This window comes from Rhinatrema bivittatum, chromosome 9 (genome assembly GCF_901001135.1).
Source record: "Rhinatrema bivittatum chromosome 9, aRhiBiv1.1, whole genome shotgun sequence".
NCBI classification, from domain to species: Eukaryota; Metazoa; Chordata; class Amphibia; order Gymnophiona; family Rhinatrematidae; genus Rhinatrema; species Rhinatrema bivittatum.
Window position 1 is genome coordinate 11,147,089 of NC_042623.1, and position 24,388 is coordinate 11,171,476.

The following is a 24,388-nucleotide window of genomic DNA, read 5'->3' on the forward strand; positions in this document are numbered from 1 at the left end:
TTGTGTGAGTAGACAGTTGATGGATGAGAGGGCACTATCCCATCTTTTTAGGGCGTTGGAGATGGAGTCGGTGATAGGTATAAGAACCTGCACGTCATCTGCGTAGACAAAGTGTGGGAGGTCGAGATTTGAGAGTAGCTGGCAGAGGGGGAGGAGGTATATGTTAAAGAGAGTGGATGATAAGGAGGAGCCTTGGGGTACACCCCTTGTGATATCGATTGGCTCCGATTCGTGGTTTTCTATTTTTACCTTGAATTGTCTGTCACTTATGTATGATTTGAACCAGCGAAATGGGGTTCCAGAGATGCCAATGTCAGCTAGCCTGTTGAGTAATATAGAGTGGTTAATAGTGTCGAAGGCTGCGAAGATGTCTAATAGGGCTAGAATGAATGAGTGACCTTTGTCAAAGCCTCTGATGACAAGGTTGGTGATGGAGAGTAGTAGAGTTTCAGTACTGAAGCGCTTTCTAAAGCCGTGTTGATATGTATACCTTGGAGGAGAGGAGGGGCAGGGTGATATGATACAGACTTTCAGATACTTGAAAGGTTTTAATGATCCATGGTCATCAACAAACCTTTTCTGTTGGAAAAAAATCAGTGGAACTAGGGGTCACGACTTGAAGCTCCAGTGAGGAAGACTCCGAACCAATGTCAGGAAGTATTTCTTCACGGAAAGGGTGGTGGATGCCTGGAATGCCCTTCCGGAGGAGGTGGTGAAGAATTTCAAAAGGGCATGGGATAAACACTGTGGATCCATAAAGGCTAGAGGATGGGAATGAAGAGAAGAGTCATGGGGGTGGATTACTGGAGTGGAGGCTACTATCTGGTGATTACTACCCTTACTCAATAAGCCTTCGCAAGGTTAATGTAATTCCAACATTTCTCTCTGCTTCCAACAGCAAGGGGAAATGTGGAAAAGAGGATTTGCATTCAGACAACAACCAACAACGACTGAACTTCACAATCGGGGTAAACACATAAGTGTGGGGGTAGCTTTCTTATTAAGGCGGTTACTACCCTAAACCAATTAAGCCTGATACATCACTTTGAATGCATATATATAGCATTGCTCTCTGCTTTAACGGCAGGGGTAAATGTGGAAAACAGGATTTACATTCAGACAACATCCAACAAGGCAATGATCTGTGCCGTCTGGGTAAACAAGCATCGGGGTAACTTGCTTGATGCAGTGGTTACTACCCTTAACCATTAAGCCTTATGCTCACCTTTGATGCAACTCCAACATTACTCTCTGCATCAATGGCAGGGGATGGCAGGAAACTTGAATCAAACAGTCACCAACAAGGGCCCTGAAACTGGTGGTTGGTGTAACATAAGTATGGGAAAATAAGTGTGGGAGCTTGCTGGGCAGCCTGGATGGGCCAATTGGTCTCTTTCTGCAGTCATTTCTATGTAGGAGAAGTTCAACCATAATAACATTTTGGCAGTGGGGGGGGGGGGGGGAGAAGAGAGAAGAAGAAAACAAGAGCAGTCTGTTTTGTTTTTCAGAAAATAAAAGATTCTGCATACTGGATTTTCTATAGGATCATATTTGCACATCCTGTCCAGGCACTATCTATCAGGCACCGTATTTGAATTTCCTCTGAAGTAATATTCAAATAGAGTAACAAACTCCCATTCATCATCACAGAAATGAACACGCTTTGGCAACCGCAGGATGTAGACGCAATCTGGCACCCAGCTAGGCGCGCTGCCTGGCACACTGCACAGGGGCAGACAGAATAATATTTACTCTTCTTATCACGGACTCGCAGGCTGGCAAACCCAGGCAAATGGAAACAAAATGATTTTCCTATGGTCCCACCACAGCCTAGTTCAGGCTCAGGGGTAGAGCTCCTGTTTCCCAAGGGTTCTACGGCCTCCCAGCCCAGTGCTCGCTCAGGCGGGCCCTCCCCTGCAGTGTCCGGGCCACTCAGAAAGGAGACTTGAGTGAAAAAATCCCCTCTCCTCTCAGCATTCATGGAATCACCATGAGCCAGGAGATCTCCCTGCGCACAGAGTTTTCTGGCGAGCTCTTCCTAGACAGGACGTCCGACCTACTCACATGATTATCATAAACACTGGGGCCATTTTCAATAGGATTTGCACCATGGACGTAGCATCTATCAATAGCAATTTTCAGAATCCCATTTATGTGCTTAAAGTGCACTTATGCCCGTAAAACATGTCGACAATTCAATGGCATATGTCGTAGCAATTTTCAAAAGCCCACTTACGCGTGTAAAATCCAGTTTTAGGCATGCAAATCCTTTTGAAAGCGAGCCCCTAACTTTAATAATATGTAAGGAATACTCAGTGGCTACCTGTTAGCTAAAACTTGTATTCTGATAGAGAGTGAGGGAAAGCAACTGGAAGGAAGCTCTCTATCACGCAGCTGCCAGGGAAGGTCCAGGGTTCATACAGACTGGTGCAGTCGCAAAGTAATTAAGATTGGGGTTAAAACGTGCAGGTAGAGAAACTAGTCAGGACTAGAAAACAAAGGCAGAGGCCTGAGGGACGACCTGGACGGTATTGGATAAGCGATCCCTTCGGGCCCTGGCCAAAGGGAGGGTCATTCCTCCCCAAAGGTGGCGTGCAGATGCCGTCGATTTTCCGGGTGGAACGCATGGAACGCATGGAACGCATGGAACGCATGGAACGCATCTTCCCGAGAAGAGATAGAACCGAAGTGTCAGGCACCGGTGACAGAACAGAAACAGCCGTAGCTCGTATTGCCTTTCCCACGGTAAAACTCCAGCTGCAGCCATCAATACGAACCCTTGTAAGACCAAGGGAGAACCTCTTCGTGTCCAAAGCTTCTTCGACAGGTCTAGGTCCCTTGCCACTATTGATCTCACATCAGCCCATGGGTCAGGTCTCGTTACTCCAGGGGTAAATGCTACGCATTAACATTGAGGCAAATCAGAAAGCCCCTCCCTGTCTTCCTCCAAGACTTCCTAGCATGAAACTTGTGAAAAATATTTAGAAAACCTAAGCACCAGTCAGAATATTTAGGTGGACGTAACATGAGGGAGAACTGGCCAGAACTGGGGATATGCAAAACTGCAATTCCATGACCCAAACGTAAAACAAATATTCTGCTCAGAAGAAGGAGGCTACCTGGACAGGGAGGAAGAGGTGGAGAGAGACGCGAGATAGCTATGGAACTCATCCCTCAGGAGCGATCAGTGAGAAAAGCATTGGTTGGCTCTTTATATCCATCTCAATGCCATAAACCAGCGCTGTTTTCTCTAAAAAGATTACAGCTGACCTGGAACATAGCTGTTTCTGGCTATCTGAGCTGCTACTGCTTCTTAAGGTCACTGGCCACTGTGACAAATCGCAGAATCCCAATTTCCCCCGCCAAGCGTAACTTTACTGAATGGTTACTCATGTGAAAACTGTTCTAGGACTGCCACCGAGCCCACAGCTCTGCTATAAACAGAGTCACTGTGCCTTCTGACTTCTGAATCACTTCTTCCTTATTACATAATTGGCACCAATGAAATAAGTACATAAAAAGTCCTAGCAATAAAACCTGCTTAGGTACAAGATTCTTCTTCCTCCCTTAGTGGTGCCGGCAGAAAGCCTGCGATTTTGCTCAGCCTCAGGAATCTGCTATCCACAGAGGGCTAAACACAAGCGCAAGGAGCGCCAGTGGTTCTTGGACCGGTTCCCGTCTGCCTGGAAGCAGAAATCCAGCTCCATCTGGCTGGCCTCAGCTAAATTCCACTCGGACGGGCTCCCGCTCTGCTGCAAAGGTCAGGCCAAGCGCAAAGCCGAATGCAGCAAAGAGCAGAGATCGCGGCGCAGGGAGGGAGAGGTGGAGGAAGAAGCGAAACCCGGCGGCGTTCGTCTGCGACATGCCCTCGCGGCGGGAGCACAGGTGGCACGGGGTCACCTCAAGCCCCCCCAGTGCACGTATTTAACTCGTACCTACCCCAGGTTCCTTTTGCCATTTAAATTCCAAATGAGATACATTTCTGAAACTCTTACCCTGCTGCCCCTTCTGCTTCCGCTTCTCCTTAGCATCCACCAAAAATGCTTCTTCAGAGCAGGGGTAGGCAGGGAAGCAAAGTCTGCGCTAATGGACCGAGCGCCAGAGCAACGTTTGCACATCCTGCTACTGCAAATCAATCTGCTCCTTCTCTGCCTTATGCTGTAAATGGCGATGCATTAAAAAGGACCAATTTGTAAGACATGGCCGACCTGTAAAAAAGAATGTAAGAAGCAAGCACATAATAAAGCTGTATGCCTAGGTGAGAGGAGAAAGGCTCGGGCAGGCAGAAGGAAAGTGAGTGGGAGGCGGGCATGAGGAAGACAGTGGCACGGAAAGGTTCAGTGCCCACTGTGGTATAGTGGCAGAAACCTCCCTCGTTGTGGTTTCTGCTCAAAGGCGATTTCCTCTTCTTTTATCCTTTTGTTTAAAAACTCAGCCAACACGATCCATTCCACTTCTTTACCTCTCCAAAGTTTGACACCCTCCCCCCATCTCTTTAGCTAAACCTAGAACAAGGCCGGCAAGTTTAATGCGAGCTGAGCTTTCCGCACACCGCAGCTCTTCAGAAGCTAAACAACCTATTTCATCTGAATTCTTCCATGGCTGCACGACAGCCGTGCCAGCCCACGGGGTCAGTCGTGGCCTTGTTGACTGAAAAGCCAATCTTCTGCCTTTTCAATTATTCACTAATCCTGCAGATACAAGCACAACCTGACCTGACCTAGTGCAAGGTCTCAAACCCTGGAGTTAGCACCAGGTCCCCAGGAGAAGTCATAGACTTGCTGTGCAATGCCCGGCTTTCCTCTTAACCCTTACAATACTGCAGTGGGCAATGCTGCAGGTCCCCACTCAGCTTTCACTTACTCTGCACACTGTGCTTGCATTCAGGGCTCTGAAAAACATTTTGAAGTAATTTCTAGGATCCAGGGCAAAATTCTTCTTTTCCCTTATTTATTTTTTTCTTGCATGGTTTTTTTTTTATTTTTCTTTCATCATCGAGGTTTAAACCTTTTACTGAAATGAAGCAAACATGAAGAAAGAACATCCAGTGTACATTTTTCCTTTGTAACCCACATGCTACTGTATAAATCAATTATTTCTCAATTTTATCCCATCATAAAAAAAAGATCCAAGCAACCCCATTACACTTACCCTCCTCCTAACCCTCTTTCCCGTATTCCAAATACTAGACAAAGGTAAAAAATTCAAAGAAAACATCTAGGGGAGGAAATGGCAAAATATTATAAGCAAATTCAGAGCTTCCGAGAAAACATATAGAAAGGCTTAATTAAGATATCACCAAGAGAAAAAAAAGCCCAAGTATTATTAATATGAAACAGCCTTATGGAAAGTTAACCCTCTCACTCCTAGCTCTTAGAGAAAGCAATTGTCAGGAAGGCTTTCTTGCGTTTACGAGATTGAGATGATTCCAATGAATGGGTCAATAATAAGGGCGAGAGAGAGGGGACATCCCTGAGGGGTTCCTCTGTTTTAGAACAGTTGAGCAACACCATGGCTTTAGGATCTGAGTATAAAAGTCTCACGACCTTCGGATAATTACCCTTAAAACCAAATTGTCCAAAACTAAATACAAGAGAGTCCCAATCCACATGCTCAAAGGCTTTTTCTGCCTCACAGCTGGCCATGAAAGATGGAGAATTAGGAGCTTTAACATGCAGAAGAGAAGCCAAAATCTTCCACAAGTTAGAGAGAGAGAGTGCGTCTTTGTCTCCCACCCCCAACCTGTGCTTCTGAAATCATATCAGGGAGTATATCTGCCATGATATTTGAATGAAGTTTAAGATCAACATTTAGGAGTGAGATCGTTCTGTACCATTCTGGTTGCAAGATATCTATCCCTTTCATAGGAATTAAAAGTTATCAGTGCTTTGTGGGTCTCATGTTGGAAACCTCCTTTTCACTTGCCTATTCAAACATAGCACCCAATGAAGGTAATATGGACCTATAGCAACTCATAAAATTCAGTACCATACCCATCAGGACCAGGTGCTCTGCATAATTTAGCCTGCTGTATTCCTGCTTGAATTTCCAGCAATGTGATTGGGGATTTAAAGTACACAGCTGAACCTCACTGATTTTAGGCAATTCAAAATTATGGAAGAACTGATTTCTAGCATCAAGATTATTGGGTCCTTTTGCATAAGGATTCTTGAAAAAAATCATTAGAAAATGTATTAATATGTTAAGAACATGCCATATTGGGTCAGACCAAAGGTCCATCAAGCCAGCATCCTGTTTCCAACAGTGGCCAATCCAGGCCATAAGACTGGCAAGTACCCAAAAACTAAGTCTATTCCATGTAACCATTGCTAATGGCAGTGGCTATTCTCTAAGTGAACTTAATAGCAGGTAATGGACTTCTCCTCCAAGAACTTATCCAATCCTTTTTTAAACACAGCTATACTAACTGCACTAACCACTTCCTCTGGCAACAAATTCCAGAGTTTAATTGTGCGTTGAGTAAAAAAGAACTTTCTCAGATTGGTTTTAAATGTGCCCCATGCTAACTTCATGGAGTGCCCCCCTAGTCTTTCTATTATCCGAAAGAGTAAATAACCGATTCACATCTACCCGTTCTAGACCTCTCATGATTTTAAACACCTCTATCATATCCCCCTCAGCCATCTCTTCTCCAGAGTTCCTTAGAGTTAACCAAGTTCCCTCATGCATCCTTCATTGCTGCACTGAATTTAGAACGTTACCTTTTTTTTTTTTCTTTTTTTTTTTTTTTTATCAACAATGGTAGTCTCTTCCCAGACTTATTTCCAAATTTTAACAGATTGTACTTATAACAAAATATAGATTTTGTTGCGCTTTGATGTGCTGAGTATTAAGAGCTACTTGCAAAACCATTCAGATGGCAGATTAAGGCTAAATTATTTAAGGAAGCTTTGGCTGATTGATTATAATCATCGTTTCATATTTTTATTGTTTTATGTATGTAAAGTTTTATATTTGCCAAATATTATGTTTGTAATGTTGTTATCCGCACTGAACAAGATATTTTGGAAACTGCGGAATTATAAGATTTTATAAATAAATAAAATAATAAGATAAGTTAGCCTTGGCTAATGCTGTCGGAGACTTAGCATGAAGCATTCCTGCCTCTTTGAACTCACGCACTTTGCTAGCAAGATCCTTCCGCCACGAAACCATGAACTCTACAATTTCACCTTACATAACTGCCTTGGCGATTTCCCAGAGCACTGCAGGGTTGTTTGTATGTTCTTGGGTTATTTTTTGGGGAATTCCCGCCTCCTCCATTTTTTAACCAAATACTCCCGAAACGTGGATTCTTGAAATAGGAAGGCAGGGAATGTCCAGTGATTATTCCGGCTGCGGGCGGTACGATCGGAGATCCAAAAAACGGGACCTCCAGCTGCCGCAGTTACCCTAGTAAAACCTGACCTGGAAACCAACAGTTAACGTGGGATTGGGTAACATGAGCCTCCCACAGACGATTCTGTTCTCTTTTATTTGTTTCTTATTACTTGTTACTTCCTTCCCTTATTCCAGTCGTCTGCAGCACCGGGCATCACATTTCAGGTGCTGGAGCAACTGGGGTCTGGGGATTTTTTTTCAGCCGTGTGTGTACATTATACATTTTGAAAAATCAGCAGCACTTTCAAACCAAACCAAGCAGTGCCACCCTGATTAACGTACGGGGCAACCCGACAAAAATCCTTATTTCTAGCCACATTGCATTACAGCAGACTAAGAAAAGAGCCACAATGTCTCATGGAATACTGCTGCTCGTTTAAATTCCTCCTCTGTGGTAAAAGCTTAAAGCTCATGGGTCAGCAGTGCTTTTAGGCAGCGGGCCAAAGAAAACCACAACATCAGCGTGTAAGGTATTGGCAGGCCGGCCAACAGAGTGGGGCGGGGGGGGGGGAGCGATTTGTGGTCAATTTCTCCCCTCACCACTTTTGTTTTCTTCCTGCTGGGATCTCCCTGCCTCTCCCCCCCCCCCCCGCCCGTCTCTCACAGCTCATCTCACTCTCTTTCTCACTGCTCAAGGCAAGCTGCCGCCTGAGGCGAGGGATGAGACGGCGCTCCCTCTGCCCACCCCTGCCCCACAGGCAAAGCACAGGTCAAATCAGGGAGAGGGTCACGGAGGGCAGAGTGTCCCCCCCCTTGGAGTCTGTCCCTTCCGGTGATTGGAAATGCTACAGAAGGGGGAAGGGAAGGGTCAGAAATGGCAGACAGTGCGTCCCTGATGATATCTCTTGTTAGCCGGCAAACCTGCTACTACACTCCCAGGAACCCCACAACCTGCCTCCCATGTTCCCGCAGCATTTGCCCCCCTGGAGAAGTGGGAAATGGGTGAATAGTGTGTGTGTGTGTGGCGCACTCTCTCCAGGTCGGTGCAAGGATATCGGGCGCACTAGGCCAACTTTACACACTAATCCTCACCACACACAATTATAACAATAGATTGTACATGAAAAAAAGACAGTCACAGTCTTCCATGGTAAAAATATCACAGCAACAGGTATCTTATTTTTACATGCTCTGCACTGGTGCCAACCAGAAAACTCCGCGAAAAAGACATTTGTTGTTAGGTCAATTGTAAAATACATTTGATGTGGGCTTGGCCCTCAGAATGCCATGAGCAAACTGAACAATATTAAACCTATTGTGATGTATTTTATGTTTACATTGTAATATGCTTAGTACAATAATCGGCCCGGTTTTAAATGGCCCGCGCACATAAAAAACAGGGGTTATGCGTGTGGCTGGGCCTTGCGAGCACCATGCGCATTTTTTAAAGGAGCCCGGCCACGCGCTTAACTCCTGGGTGAGGTTTTACAAATTTCTACAAGTAGAGACAGGAAGCCAAGATACAGCAGAGGAGAGAGACGCCGGGAGAACACCTGCACCGATCTGAGAGAGAGAGGCGCCGGGAGATCGCGAGGGGAGGGGTCCTCCTCCTCCAAAAGTAAGACACCAAAAAACTAGGAGAAAGAACGCACTGACGCGCAGAGCCGCCCACGAACCCTCTCTGAGCTCCCTAACCTCCAATCAAGGGGCAGGAGCTGCGTCCACACGGACGCCTGGGAGGCCGGCCCATTCAGACCTTTAAATTTGGGCTCCCTCAGTGGCGCCGCGCGCCTGGCGTCGCACACCCGAAGGAGCCGACCTAAGGGGCCTGCCCCTTAGTGCGCCCCTTTGTGAGCCACGGAACTCAGATCAGAGGCCCCCCATCGGTAGGCAGCCTCTCCCTAGCACTGCCACTCGCTACCCTCTTCCAGCATTCATCCAGCCCTCAAACCATCCTTTCCTGCACAACTAGATCATAATGTTATCAGGATTCCCAATTCCCATTCTTCACCACAGTTTCCTCAACACAGGAAAAGCAACAATGCAATACCGACCACGCACCACTAAAACCCTCATTCCAATAATGAATTCACCTCTTACTCAACTCCTAGGTCTCGCACTATTCTACGCACAATCCATCACTAAGAAATCTCTAATCCTCAATGACCATCTCCTAGACGCTAAACCGGACATATGTGCCATAACAGAAACATGGCTTAAAACAGACACAGCACTCATAAATCAACTCCCCACGCAGCTCTACGACTTCTTTTCCCTTCCTCGACTAAAGAAAAGGGGCAGGGGCATCCTTCTAGCAGCCAGAAAAGAGCTGAGTCACCCAACTCCCAGCTAAATCTGATTCAAAACTAGAAATTGGCCTCTTCAAAACAGACCAACTCCAAATCCTCTTAGTTTACGCTCCACCAGGACTTCTCGACGCAGATGCCTCCCCCATTGTAGAAATAATTGCAAAACACATGAATCTGGACTCCCCTGCCTTGATCCTAGGAGATTTCAACCTCCATGTTGACAACACCACACTCACAACCAACTGCGAGGCCCTGCTCTCCACACTTTCAGCCATGGGCTTCCAGCAGATCATCAATAAGCCCACCCATAAAGCTGGCCACACCCTGGACCTCATTTTCATAAACTCAGGCATCACATACTCATCCCCCCCTGTATGCACACCGGTCCCCTGGTCAGACCACTCAGTAATCTCTGCTACCTTCTCAATAACAGAAACTTACAACACACACCCCCTGCAATCTTCGTTTCTCTACAGAAGAGCCTGCTCCACCGACGACCTCAGCAACCACTTGGCTAAAGAACTCCCGCACATTTATTTTATTTATTTATTTAAGGCTTTTATATACCAACTTTCTTTATACAGATCAAATCAACTGGGTTTACATCGAACTAAGCAGAACTATAACCAACAATTCAACAAGAGACATTTAGAAAGAGCATAAAAGTTACATTATAACAAGGTTGCCTTAACTGGGAGAAGGAAAAAAAAAAAAAGAGGGGGAGAACGAAAGATAAATTATTATATACAATAAATTACTATATACAATGGAGTATGGGATGGAGGCAGAGGCCAAACCTCATGATAAGTTGTGAGCAAGATTAGCATTTGATTATTTACATAAGTGATATGAGGAATTCTAAATCAGACTGTAGAGCTAGTATCTGGGAAGGCTCGGCAGAATAGCCATGTCTTTAGTTTCTTTTTGAAAGATAGTAGACAGGTTTCCTGCCTGAGGTCCGGAGGCATGGCATTCCAGATGGAAGGTCCTGAGATAGAGAATGTCCTGTCTCTGATGTTTGAGTGGTGAACTGTTTTTATTGGGGGAACATGTAAGGATCCCTTGTAGGCATCTCTTAAGGGTCTGGTCGTCAAATGCAATTTGAGAGGGTGTGAAAGATCTAATGGAGTTTGATGGTGAATATTTTTATGGATAATTGACATAAACCTTTCAGATAATGACATAAACCTTTCAGATAACCTATGGATAATGGACATAAACCTTTCAGATCCCAACTCAGCCATATCATCATGGAGCAATATCACAGAGCAAATAGCAAACAAATTATGTCCTCTGTCAACAAAAAAACTCAACCCTAAAGCCCCAATGAGTCAACCATAGTTCACCAATGACCTTCGAAAACTCAAACATAAGAACATAAGAAATTGCCATGCTGGGTCAGACCAAGAGTCCATCAAGCCCAGCATCCTGTTTCCAACAGAGGCCAAAACCAGGCCACAAGAACCTGGCAATTACCCAAAACCTCAGACAGAAAGAAAACAAATGGCGCAAAACACCTTGCTCTAGCACACTATCCGCGTACAAATCCGCCCTCCACCACTACAGGAACTCTACGTTAAGGTCGAAAAGGGATTTTTATGCCCACAAGATTCATGACCTCATCTACGATGCAAAAGCCCTTTTCTCCTCGTATCAGAACTAACTCTACCTAACACACCCTCTATCCCTTTCGTCCAAGCACAATCCAAAGTCGATGAACTGGCTCTGTTCTTCCAAAACAAAATCTCCAATCTCTTAACCCTCTTGCTCCCCAGCCCCACCTCTCCCACTAGCTCCTACCATCTCCTAAACAAAAGAATCGCTCTGGAATCGTTCTGACCTACCACCGCCCTAGAGATTCAATCTCTTCTAAAGAAGATGAAACCTTCCTCCCATCCCCGCGACCAAATCCCATCAAAACATCTCCTGCTAATACCAGAAACCATCTCCAAATCACTGGCGGATATCATAAACTGTTCTTTAACAAAGGGAATTTTCCCAGACGCCCTAAAACTTGCTTCTCTTAAACCTCTCCTAAAGAAACCGGATTTGGACCCTAACAATCTAAACAACTTCCGCCCTATCTCCAACCTTCCATTCATAGCCAAGATTATGGAAAAACTAGTCAATTCACAAATCTCGGATTACCTCGAAGATCATAATATACTGTACCCCACCCAGTACGGGTTCCGCAAGGCATTAAGTACTGAATCCTTACTCCTATCGCTAACAGACCATCTCATCATGGGCTTGGACAAAGGCCAATCTTTTTTACTAATTCTCCTTGACCTATCGGCGGCTTTCGACACCGTTAATCACTCTATCCTCCTCAACCGTCTATCGGACATTGGAATAACTGGCACTGCCTTCACATGGTTCAAATCATTCCTTTGTAACAGAGGTTACAAAGTCAAAATCAACAATAAAGAATCCCCTCGCATCAATTCCTCACTAGTTCCTCGAGGCTCCTCCCTGTCCCCAACTCTTTTCAACATCTACCTCCTTACTCTATGCCAGCTGTTAACTAACCTTCAACTAAAACATTTCCTATACGCCAACGACGTGCAAATCTTGATCCCCATCAAAGAATCTATCACTAAAACACTTAAACACTGGGAGAACTGCCTCCAAGAGATCAACCAACTCCTCGCAGACTTAAACCAGCTAAGACTGAATTCCTCCTCATCTCTCCGGAAAACAAAGTGCACCAGCTAACACCATAGCTACCCAAGCAAGAAACCTAGGAGTAGTAATAGACAACTGCCTGCATTTAAAAACGTTCATTAACAACACAATCAAGAACTGCTTCTATAAGCTACAGGTTCTAAAAAGAATTAAACCACTCCTTCGCTTTCAAGATTTCAGAACAGTCCTACAAGCCGTAATATTCTCCAAGATAGATTATTGCAACTCTATCTTGCTAGGTCTCCCTTCCTCATCCAAACCTCTTCAGATGCTCCAGAACGCAGCAGCCAGAATCCTCACAAACTCCAGAAGAAGAGACCACATCTCCCCTATTCTCAAAAATCTACACTGGCTAACAATTCACTTCAGAATTCTACCCAAGTTCTTCACCTTCATCCATAAAACCATCCACTCCCAAGCTCCTCTTTACCTCCAAATCCCCCTCAGACTTCACACTTCATCCAGACCCATCAGAGAAGCCTACAGAGGTTCCCTGCTTGTTCCCCCATCTAAATCCACTCACCACCTAGCATTCAGAGATCGGGCCTTTTCTACAGCGGGACCATATCTATGGAATACCTTACCCCCTGATATCAGACTGGAACCATGTTTACTAACTTTTAGAAAAAGGCTTAAGACTTGGTTATTTAAACAAGCATTTCCCGAGTCTAACTGATTCACCGCAACAACAACTACTAAGAAAACTATTAAAAGACCTTTCAGCACTATGTAAATAATTTGTTACTGTAAAATTACTGTAATGTTTCTCCTACTCTTGTTCCCTTCATCCCCCAGTTTCAGCAACCCTGTTTTATTGTAACTTTTGTTCCTTTCCACTTGTTAAATGTTTATGGTTATTACACCCCGTTACCTGTAAACCGGCATGTTATGATTGTATCATGAATGCCGGTATAGAAAAGCTCTAAATAAAAATAAGATATTTTATGTTCCTAGATCTAAAATTAGTCCTTTGGGTCCTGAGGTTGGACTAGATATGATACAGGGAGGTAGCCCGAATTTGACTTCTTTTTTAGAGGCTTCAATGGATGACACTCGTACAAGAGCTACCCTCTTAGTAACTTTCAATAATGAGATTGATAAAAACTTAATTTTACAAAAATACTTTAAAAAAAGGATTTTCTCTTCTGTGGAATTAAAATCCAGGTTTTTCCAGATGTGGCTGGACCCACCCAGATGAAAAGAAAACAATTTCTAGCATTAAAAGACAGGGTTTTGTCGTTAGGTGCATTGTTTATACTTAAATTTCCATGCAAGTGTTGCATTACTTTAAATGGAAATAAGTTTATCTTCTATGATCCTACACATTTAGAAACCTTTCTTCTTGATAAAGAATTGAAAGCTGAGTGATCTAGAGGATTGCTGAGGAATAGATGGAAAAGAATAGAAACTGTATGAAACTGATATTTGTTTTTTCTTTGCTTAGTAGCACTCTCCATTTTTAATGAGGGCTAGAGAAAAGGTTTTGGAATGACAATCCATAATTATGTTGGTTGTTTTTCTTGATACTTGTGGAATCCTTATTTCATGTATTTTATTGATGTAAAAATTGATGAAATCCTAATAAAATATTAATTTAAAAAACCTATTGTGATGTATTTTATGTTTACATTGTAATATGCTTAGTACAATATCGGCCCGGTTTTAAATGGCCCGCGCACATAAAAAACAGGGGTTATGCATGTGGCTGGGACTTGCGCGCACCGTGCGCATTTTTAAAGGAGCCCGGCCACACGTGTAACCCCTGGGCCTCGGCAAAGGGCAGGTCCGGGGGGGCGGGGTTGGAGGCGGCCGGTACAGCGGCAATTTGCCACTGTGCCAGGGGATCGCATGCCGCTAGGGTGCCGGCACGCGCAACTTGCTACTGCTCCTTTGGAGGAGCAAAAGATAAATTTTAAAAAATTGGGGTGCCTAGGATAGGGGGCAGGGAAGTTCCCTCCCAGTCCACTCCTTAATTGGAGTGGACTGGGAGGGAACTGGGGAAGGCCGATGATGCGTCACCGCGCAAATTTTGCTAAAGTGTGCCCCCCCTTGCGCGTGCCACCCCCGATTTTATAACATGTGTGCACCGCGCATCCATGTGCACGCGCCGGCTAGTGTACACACATGGATGCACGCGCATTTTTTTTTTTTTAAACGCCTAGAAATATTTTAAATAAATAAATAAACCTCCCATACCAAATCAGCATTAAATGCCAGCACTCAAGCAGTATCAACCCTACCTTTGAAAAGACAACACTACAAATATGACACCAGGTTCTAAAACACCAATACACCCCCTATTAGGAAAACAAAATAAGCCAGGCTGCTGTATCCCTACACAGAAACTACGTGCCAGCAGAATACATCCCTTCGATTACATATGTAGAACACAGATGGATCGACACCAAATATAGAATAAAATATACAGAAATGTGCAGATAAAACTTGAAATGGAAACTGCAAGAAGCCAGATCTGTATGCAGTGCAACAATGGAAAAATAGAAACACCATCATTCCTATAAAACCATTATAAAATCAAGAAATATAACATTAATCATAACAGTAAAACTATACTAATAGAAAGAATAAATGTTTCAAAATGGCTGATGAATAGGACATCAAAAATGCTTTTTAAATGTTCTAAAAAACAAAAAAAACCCCAATAAAATATTTCGAAACAAGACACATCAAATAACATTCATCAGCTAAATCTAATAAGAATAAAAAAATTCCCCACTCTCCATACCTGATATCTTTTGATTTCCAGTCACCCTAAAATTGTTGTGGATTGTGGAGGGACACCAAACTGTATCCTCTCTCTCTCACACATACTTGCATGTCCATTTTGTCTCACACATACACTGTCACATATACACACCCACAACCTCTCTCTCTCAGACACTGACACTCTCAGGCTCTACGACCCTCTCCCCCCCCCCCCCCCCCCCCCCCCCCCCCCAAACAGGCTCTTACTCCCCTGGATTCTATCATACACACACCCATACACACTTTCACTCTCACTGGCTCCCTCACATACACCCCCCCCCCCCAGCAAGCTCCCATTCATTCACACACACACACACACGCAGGCACCCATTCTCACAAAGACACACCCCAGGTAGGCACCATTCATTCACCCACCCACACTCAAATAGTTACACATACACACCCACACCCAGGCTCTCACACAACCCCCCCTCCAACACACCCAGGCTCTCATCCCCCTCCAACACACACAAGCAGTCACCCACCCACACACAGGCATATATATATTCACACAACACATAGGCAGTCACCCACTCACACCCATAGGGCCTAGGCCTTTTTCTCAGCCACCGCGTCCTCCTCCGCTTAGGTCGCCGGTTGTGGGGTGGGTGGCAGGAAGAGACGTGTTTATCCCGATATCATCTCCTGCTGCCGCAGGGCCAGTCTCGGAATAAACGCGACTCCTGCTGCCCGGAGTTGCCAATGAGTGGATCAGGCAGGGGTTTGGCTTCTCCCTGCCCGATCCGATGTTTGACTTTGGAGGCAGGGTGAGGCGGCGATTGCAGTAAAGCTGTTTTTTTTCCACTCAGCGCATAGTCAAGCTCTGGGATTCATTGCCAGAGGATGTGGTTATAGCAATTAATGTAACTGGGTTTAAAAAAGGTTTGGATAAGTTCCTGGAGGATAAATCCCTAAACTGCTATGACGGTAATTAATAAGCAATAGTAGCCTGTGATCTATCTAATGTTTGGGTACTATTACTAGCAACAGTAACATGGAATAGACTTAGTTTTTGGGTAATTGCCAGGTTCTTATGGCCTGGATTGGCCACTGTTGGAAACAGGATGCTGGGCTTGATGGACCCTTGGTCTGACCCAGTATGGCATGTTCTTTGCTATAGACATTTGCTTATGGTTCACATTCATCATGTGAATTTCTGTGTAATAAGGACATCATTACTGTAAGAGGTGAGAAATGGTGTCAGCTGGTGTCTGCAGGCCTTACTGCATACGGTAGTAGTGGAGCTTTAGAAATGCTCAGGGATGTCACAACGTGCTTTGACCTCCTTGATATTTCAGCTGACCTGACCTGAACTTGCTTGTTCCTTATATGAAATAAAAAGCAGATGTGTTTCTAAGCCTCGGAAATGTGTGCCGGTCATTTGAAATGTGTGCATCAAGGGTGCTCTGCTGTCTGTGGAGGAAATTTGAATGCAATTAGAGGAACAGTCGAAAAGATATTAGGATGGCGGGGACAGACGCATAGATTCAAAGATTTGTATAAGGTCAGTTTCCCTATAGGAAAAAAAAATAAAAGGTTACACACTCTAATAAACTGGAAGGCTGAGCTATCAGTAATGCTTGTCTGTAGAAAGAGGTGCACAACACCTTCTCTTTCATTGATGTAGCCTAATGTCTTCTGCCACTGATATCCTTCAAGCAACGCACAGCCCACCTCAGACAACACTGTAGCCTGACTTTTCTTTTTTAGTCAGGGTGAGCTGTAGAAGCGCAGGCAAAGGGGGGGATGCAAGGGGTGAACAAATGAGGCGACTGCTTGGAGCAGCGAGCCAGTCTGAGTCTGCAAAGGGGCCCTGTTTTGTCCAGTGACCTCCCCGCACACATACTGGGGGCTCAGTCATGATATTCACGCAGCCATGTATCAGTCCTCTCTCTCTTTCTCATGTTTAAGGGTTGATTTTTGTGGGTTTTCTTTTTGAAAAAAAGTAGAGCTGGAAAGGTTTCTATGATTAATGAAATCATGCTGTCCAGATTCACCCACTGAACACCCATGGGAAAAAGTCCAAAACGCAACTCGGCAAGGGAGCGACCTCCCAGACGCATGCCCGCAGTGCTGCACAAGCTTATTCATTAGAGAGGGCTGAGAAACCTCTCTCTTCCTGGTCCATAAAGCCCGACAACCGAATCACATCACTTCTGGTCGGTGCAACCTTGAAAAAATGTATCCGCTGCTGCAGTCCCTGGGCAGGGAATGAGTGGGCAGTGCCGGGCGAGGAGCTCCTGCAGCTCAGGCTGGCTTTGGAGGCCGTGGGGGGGTGAACGGCGCTGGCTTGCATTTTGACAGGCTCCATGCAACTCCCGGAGCCGTCAGTTCCTTGAACTTCACAGAGAGCAATGTTCAATAATAAAAAAAAAACAAAACCACACCACACAACATCCCCTGTTATCCAAGAATAGCAGCAGGACATTTAGGATGGCAAAGTAGATAATAATTTTATCTGGTTAACAAGCTCCTCAAGGATCAGCAGGAAACGTGAGGCGCGAGCGCCCAGATCCGCAGGGCGGGAAGCGGTGACTGACGTCGGTTCGGTCCAACGGCCCAGTGACGCCGCCGTGTGCTACCCCGAGCCGCAGAGCCACTTCCCAGAGCCCGACGTCTGCTCCTTGGGCCGGCTGGAGCCGAGGACGCCGCCGAGGCAGAGTTTACACCCCCGGCCCCATGGCGAGCTGAGGGGCGCAGCATTCACTCAATGGCGACCACCTCAGGGTTCAGGAGGAGGAGAGCGAAGGGCTGTGCCTGCCACGGCGGGGCTACAAGAGACCGAGGTTAGGCAAAGTAAGGTTAAAGCGGGCTCATGAGCCTAGGGGAAACCGTTTCTGATCCAACCGGAGACCCGGGGAGAAAAAAAATAATTTCACACAGACACTGAAGGATTTCCTGCAGGGGGCGCTGTCATAAACACCACTCACCTGCATGCAGCTGTCTCACTAGGCCTACACGAGCCTAAAACACTCAGGCGTTCACGGTTTCTTACTGATTAACAGAGATTTCTAGTACAGGAAAAAAACAAGAAAAACTAATTTCCAATTGAAAAAAAAAAATGCTGAAGAAGGCCGCGGATCAGTAGCAGGGGGCGCGAGCGGCTGCGCTCGCGGGTCACTTTCTTCCGGCTCCTCCTTGCTCTTACCCCCCCCCCTCAGAGCCGCGAGCCCTTGCGTCTGGGCCCGATGGCTCGCGCTGCCCCGTCGGGCCCCTTGGGGGGTGAATTCTCCTTCCAAAAGGACGCGCGCAGATTAAAAAAAAAAAAAACAACAACAAAAAACCCAACCTGCGCACGACATCCTCCAATCCCATGCGGAACGCGCCCCGCCGAAAGGCGGCAGAAACAGTGAGGCCCGGCTTCCTCTCACCAAAACAGCTCTGGGAATTGCGCTCGAGCTGCCGGGAGCCACAAAAAATGGGAACGACTTCCATTCTGCTTACGGCCCGCTGCCAGCAGCGCTTGAGAACCGGCACCACGTCCCACTGGACCTGCATCAGCCGGGGGGGGGGAAGGATCTGAGGGCAGCGTGGGGGGCACAGGAAAAGCAGTCAGGACAAGCGTTTATTGTTTTGGCTGATATATGGCAAACCCAGCATTTGCTATCGGCTTTTGCTGATATCCGATAGGGATGTGCACCCCAAATATGTCACTTCAATTTGTCTTTGTGTTTCAGGGGCTTTTATTTTTATTGTTTTTCAACTTAAGAACATGAGACGTGCCATACTGGGTCAGACCAAAGGCTCATCAAGCCCAGTATCCTGTTTCCAACAGTGGCCAATGCAGGTCACAAGTACCCGGGAAGATCCCAAGGGGTAGATAAGATTCCAAGCTGCTTATGCCGGAGATAATCAGTGAAGATCCCCAAGTCCACCTTAATAATTGTTTATGGATTTTTCTTCCAGGAACTTGTCCAAACCTTTTTTAAACTCAGCTACACTAACAGCTTTCATCACATCCTCTGGCAAAATATTCCAGAGCTTAATTATGTGTTGAGTACAAAAAAATATTTTCTTTTATTAGTTTTAAATGTATCACCTGGTAACTTCATTGTGGTCCCCTGGTCTTTGTACTCTTTGAAAGCTTAAATAACTGATTTACATTTACCCATTCCACTCCACTCATTATTTTATAGTCCACTATCATATCCCCCTTCAGCTGTCTCTTCTCCAGGCTGAAGAGTCCTAACCTCTTTAGCCTTTCTTCATATGGGAGCTGTTCCATCCCCTTTATCATCTTGGTCGCCCCCTCTCTCTACCTTTTCTAATTCTGCTATATCTTTCTTGAGATGTGGTGACCAGAACTGCACCCAATACTCAAGATGAGGTCGCACCATGGAATGATACAGAGGCATTATGATATTCTCTGTTTTATTCTCCGGTCCTTTCCTAATTGTTTAATGTTTTTTTCAGTTCTGTATTGAACCAAAAAAAAAAAGGCCTCCCCTGACCCTGGAAGCGGCCCATCCCCCACCTTCCACAATTGAACCTGGGACCTGGGCCTGCCCCGGACCCCTCCAACCCCCACTCTTGCCACAAATGGAACCCAGCTGGCACCTCCCCTGGGTTCCTCCCACCCTCACCGAGGAGCCCCCTGATACTCCCTTCCCAGGTCCTGGTAAAATCCTGACGGGTAGGAGTCATGCAGCTTGAGGAACGGCGCTGCCCGCTTGGAGCACAGTGTTGGTGCCATATTTCAGGTGGATGGCACCATTTCTAACGCCGCTAGAGCCGGGGCAGGACTGAGAAAGATTTCACGAGGGCCGCAGGACGGGAGAAAGTTGGGGCCAGGTTGGGAGCTCCCCTTTTAATGGGGGGAGCGGGAAGAGCTGGGAAGGTCCAGGCCCTAGGCTTGAGGGTCAGAGGGCCCAGGGAGGCCCCAGTTGAGTCCCAAGTCCCGGATTCATCGACAGGCAATCGGTGTTTGACTGGACACAGGCTAATCATTTCTTTCCATTCCATGGCCTCTGGCAGATCACACGGTTTTAATAGTTTGTGTCACCTACACCTTTGCCTCTCTAATATTACTTTACTTTCTACAGTAAATCATCTGAGCTTAACCGGCATCCTTCTTTGTCATGTTCTATAACGTCGATCAGATTCCCAGATGGCCCAGCAAACCCGAAGCCACCTGCAGGCCCTGGAAGAGTGATGTGCATTTCATGACATTAATCCACTGCTGCGCAGGCGGAGGAGGGGGAGATTACCGGTTGACTGCGGGGCACTTTGCTGAGTGTTTGTCCTTCAGCGTGTCTTGATGCATGCGCAAGATTGAAACGTCTGGTCCTGCGGGCGTTCGAGGCTCTGGGACTCGACGGGCACGGCGACCTCCTGGGTCTCTAAAAATGGACCACGCCACACCACGAGCGAAAAAGGAACCTGCCCAGGTTTCTAAGGTGTTCTGGAGCCAGTCAGTGCATTTTTCAGAGAAACTCCATGCCCCTATTTATTTAAAAATCTTCATCCTTTTCTGTGCTTATCTGTTTATGAATTTATTACTCTGCTGTTCCCAGAAGCATCACTGCCGATTACAATCAAACGTACAGACAATCAAATAGTAACAGCCATCTAATAATGTAAAGCTTGGTTCAGTCAAAGATAATTAACCCCTCCAGGGTAAATCATCAAAACTCTGACATGCCTAATACACCCATCGTCCCAATTTAATTAAAAACAAAACAGCTTCAGCCCAGCGTAAGCACAGGCCTCCTCATGCTGTTCACAACTCACCAAATGCAGCTGACGACAGCCAAGACTTCACCAGTTTCCTAAACCTTAAAAAAACCAGCCTCACGACGAATCTCCCAGGGTATCCGATTCCAGATGCGCAGCAACTAAGCGCGGTTTTTACGAGTGACCGTCAGCCATGCCCACCCCACAGAGAGCCAGACAGCCTCAAAGTGCGGGCGGGATTGTACCACACCAAAGCCTCAGCCAGCTACCCGAGACCCAATCCGTGCACGCACCCCAACACCAGAACCATGATTTAAACCGCCTATGAAACAAGACCTATTGCACACGGGAACTGACTACAAGAGGCATTTTTAAAATTTGCCAGGTGCTGAAAGCCCAAAGTGAGTCGGAGAACGTCAAAGCACACAGAGGTCCACAGAGACCTGCCTCCAAAGGTGCACTGCAGATCTTCCCTCATTAAATAAAGATTTCCTATGAGACTTCGACAACAATACAGCTCACTTAACCAAAGGCCTGACAGATTTTGGCTTGAGAAAACGCAACACGATGTAAGCCATTGGGGGCACCCGAGGGATGATTTTCTTCACTCAGTCTCCCGTAGATAACAGTGGCGCTTCGGGGAACTCATCGCCCCAGCTTGGTCTGAGAGGCGCGGCAGTTTCCCGGCTAACGCCCACCTCGCAGCAGGGTCCACAGCCCCTTTTTATCCGCAGACCCTGTGACTACGCAGCTCGTTTCCATTGGAAAATCACCTACAAGGTCCGTGGATCAAACACCCCCGAAGTCTTCACCTGTTTTTTTTTGTTTGGACAAAAGGCAAACATTTAGTGCAGGGCACCACGTAGGTCTGAAAATCAAATCTATGCATGCAGTTTGCTCTCCCTCCTCCTGGGAACACAGCCTCACCATCCAGGTCATGCTGTGGAGGACTGTGCACGTTATTAGCAATCTTCAGCCAGGCTCATCTAGCAGAGCAAATGTCCTTCAATATTCTTTTGTCAGGGGGCAGAGGAGAGTGGGAAATCCTAGGGTGGGCAGAAGTAACCTCAAATTTGTTTGTTTTTTTTACATCTCCCCCACCCCATCTTCTTTGCAAGGCAAAAACGAAGTCTAGCCATTTACTACTGCTCCAGTAAGGGCTCCAGCTTCCTCTATAAAAGTATGAAACTTTTGGGACCGACAGGAATTCATAGCATGTCAGGGATTGTTGCTACAATGTTAGAGATTCCCGGGAGCCTCACTAGAGTGATACCACTCGGGTGTTTTAATCTGAACATGCAAAACCTATCTTGCTACTCGAAGAGCACGGGACACGTCCGATGCCACATAAAGACGTTCTCCACTGGACACAACTTCCTCCGTGCTTGGGATTCATCCTAAATGTATCTCCCCAATGTTTTCTTTGGTTTTTGCAGGGGTTATCAACTCTTTTGCTTTTGGAGGGTAGGCCCCCCACTTATTTGGTCACCAAGGCATCAATTTGCCCTCTCACCTTCAAAGGTTATTCCCCTTCAGGCCAACGCAATACCGAGCGCTGGCCACAGCACACGGCTCAACGTATGATTAGATACGCATCCATAACCCCCGATGCAAAACGGGGGTCAGTGTATCCAAAACATGTGTCCAACTGAGCGCGTAGCTACTAGCACTCATCACATGTAAATTCATGTTCATGAGGCTATTAGCTCTTTCCCCCTGATGCCAAAAAAAAAAAAAATGTGCACTGACAGGCACAGTTTTACTCTTGAAAATTATCACCTGCCCCTGGAGCAGGCATTAATTCTTCAGGAGCCCAAAAACATTACAGAAAAGCTGAAAATACCGCTTTTTCTGTACTTCCTCTGGCTTAATATCGTGGCGATATTAAGTCGAAGGAACCGAAAAAGGAGAAGCCTAAAAAAAAATAAATAATAAGTGAGCCAGCAGTCAGGTTAGGAAAAGCAATGCTCTCCCGGGCGCCCGTCGCTGAGGAGGCGCTAAGGACGCACAGTTCTCCCTAGCACCTCCCTTTTACCGTGGCAGCCAATTTAAATATTAAATCGGGCGCCCGGGAGAGGTGGATCGCTGCGTGTTAGGAGAGCGGGCGCTCACTCGGGAGCACCTGTTTAATGTGTGCCGATATTACATTGGCCTGGTCCTCTGATGAGCAGTAAGGAAGCTCAGGAAAACACGCAGGATGATGCCGGAGAACGGTACCAACGCATTCAGGGCCAGCACAAGCAACAACGCCACCCTCACTGACATCATCTTCAACCGGGGACACAATTCTATAATCTGGGGGCACATAGGGCTATGTCCCAGTTACAGGGGCATTAGGGCTCTTAGTAGCCTTGCTCAGTACTTTATGTTCACAAGTCATGTTTTCCACGTATAAAATATGTTATGCACACAAAAATGCTGTCTGCACCGAAATCATATTTTATGCATGGAAAACGGGCTCTGAGTGCATTAACCCTGCTTTCCGCACATAAAATACTCGCTACACGTCCCGGCACCAGAGCTCCAGCTTCCACCCGTAGACTAACATCGGACGAGGAGTTAAGTTTCCAGCGCTGAGAAAACCCGAGTTAAGCCAATGTCCCTCTCTGCGTCGGGGAGCAATAGCTAATGCCATCATTAGCATGGGATTTCCACTTAAACGCAGAGCCTTGTGCGCAAGGGCTGAGAGAAGCCTGCCAGAGATGTGTGGCACGGATCCTGCACTTACCCGCCCACGGGCTCTCTAGCTGGGGGACCCGTGGGTTATCAGGAAACCTTAGATTTCTCACAGAATTTATTTAGCAGAGAAAACGACCCTGCTGAGCAGGAAGCTAGGGACACCAATTAATTATATTTTACATCTCCAAGACTGTTTCTTCCTGTTTCACACATCACCAATAGATTTCTCCTCTGGTGCTCTCTGAAACCACGCATTGTGCTCTTCACATTTCTAACACTTTGGGCCAGATGTGTGAAGCATTTTTCTCATAATCACAACATGGGGAAAACCCTTTAGCACATCGGGGCCAATTTATTAACATTGCTTCAGCCCTAAAAATAGGATGCACGCAGCTTTTTTTTCCCATCTGAGCAACCTACCTCACAGACAAGCTGCATCTGCAGTCACAAAGCACTGAGGAGGGCTGTGCAAAGGCGAGGTGCTACACCCTGCACTCCCCTACCAAATACACACACACAAAAGTGAGATCCTCTCCCCTCCACCACCAAATAGACACACACATACATACACACACACTCTCTCACACACACACACACAAAGGCGAGGTGCTACACCTTGAGGTCCTCTCCCTTCCACCACCAAATAGACACACACACACACACTCTCTCTCACACACACACATACATACACACAAAGGTGAGGTGCTACACCTTGCACTCCCCTACCAAATACACACACACACACACAAAAGTGAGATCCTCTCCCCTCCACCACCAAATAGACACACACATACACACACACTCTCTCACACACACACACACAAAGGCGAGGTGCTACACCTTGAGGTCCTCTCCCTTCCACCACCAAATATACACACACACACACTCTCTCTCTCTCTCACACACACACAGGTGAGGTTTCATTACTTCTGCAT

The 24,388-nt window shown here is 46.2% G+C and overlaps 1 protein-coding gene across 2 annotated transcripts in view; it reads right to left on the reverse strand.

The window, feature by feature from the left end:
- CAMK1D (calcium/calmodulin dependent protein kinase ID) overlaps window positions 1-24,388 on the reverse strand; it is a 385,522-nt gene that overhangs the window by 300,116 nt on the left and 61,018 nt on the right. Inside the window, exon 1 of one of the 2 annotated variants that reach the window (XM_029615123.1) lies at window positions 18,391-18,614. The exons of the other annotated variant lie outside the window; for it this stretch is intronic. Coding sequence (XP_029470983.1) covers window positions 18,391-18,599 — 209 coding nt within the window. The 5' untranslated portion in view covers window positions 18,600-18,614. Of the gene's footprint in view, window positions 1-18,390; window positions 18,615-24,388 lie in introns of those variants that run through there. 2 annotated transcript variants of the gene reach the window in all.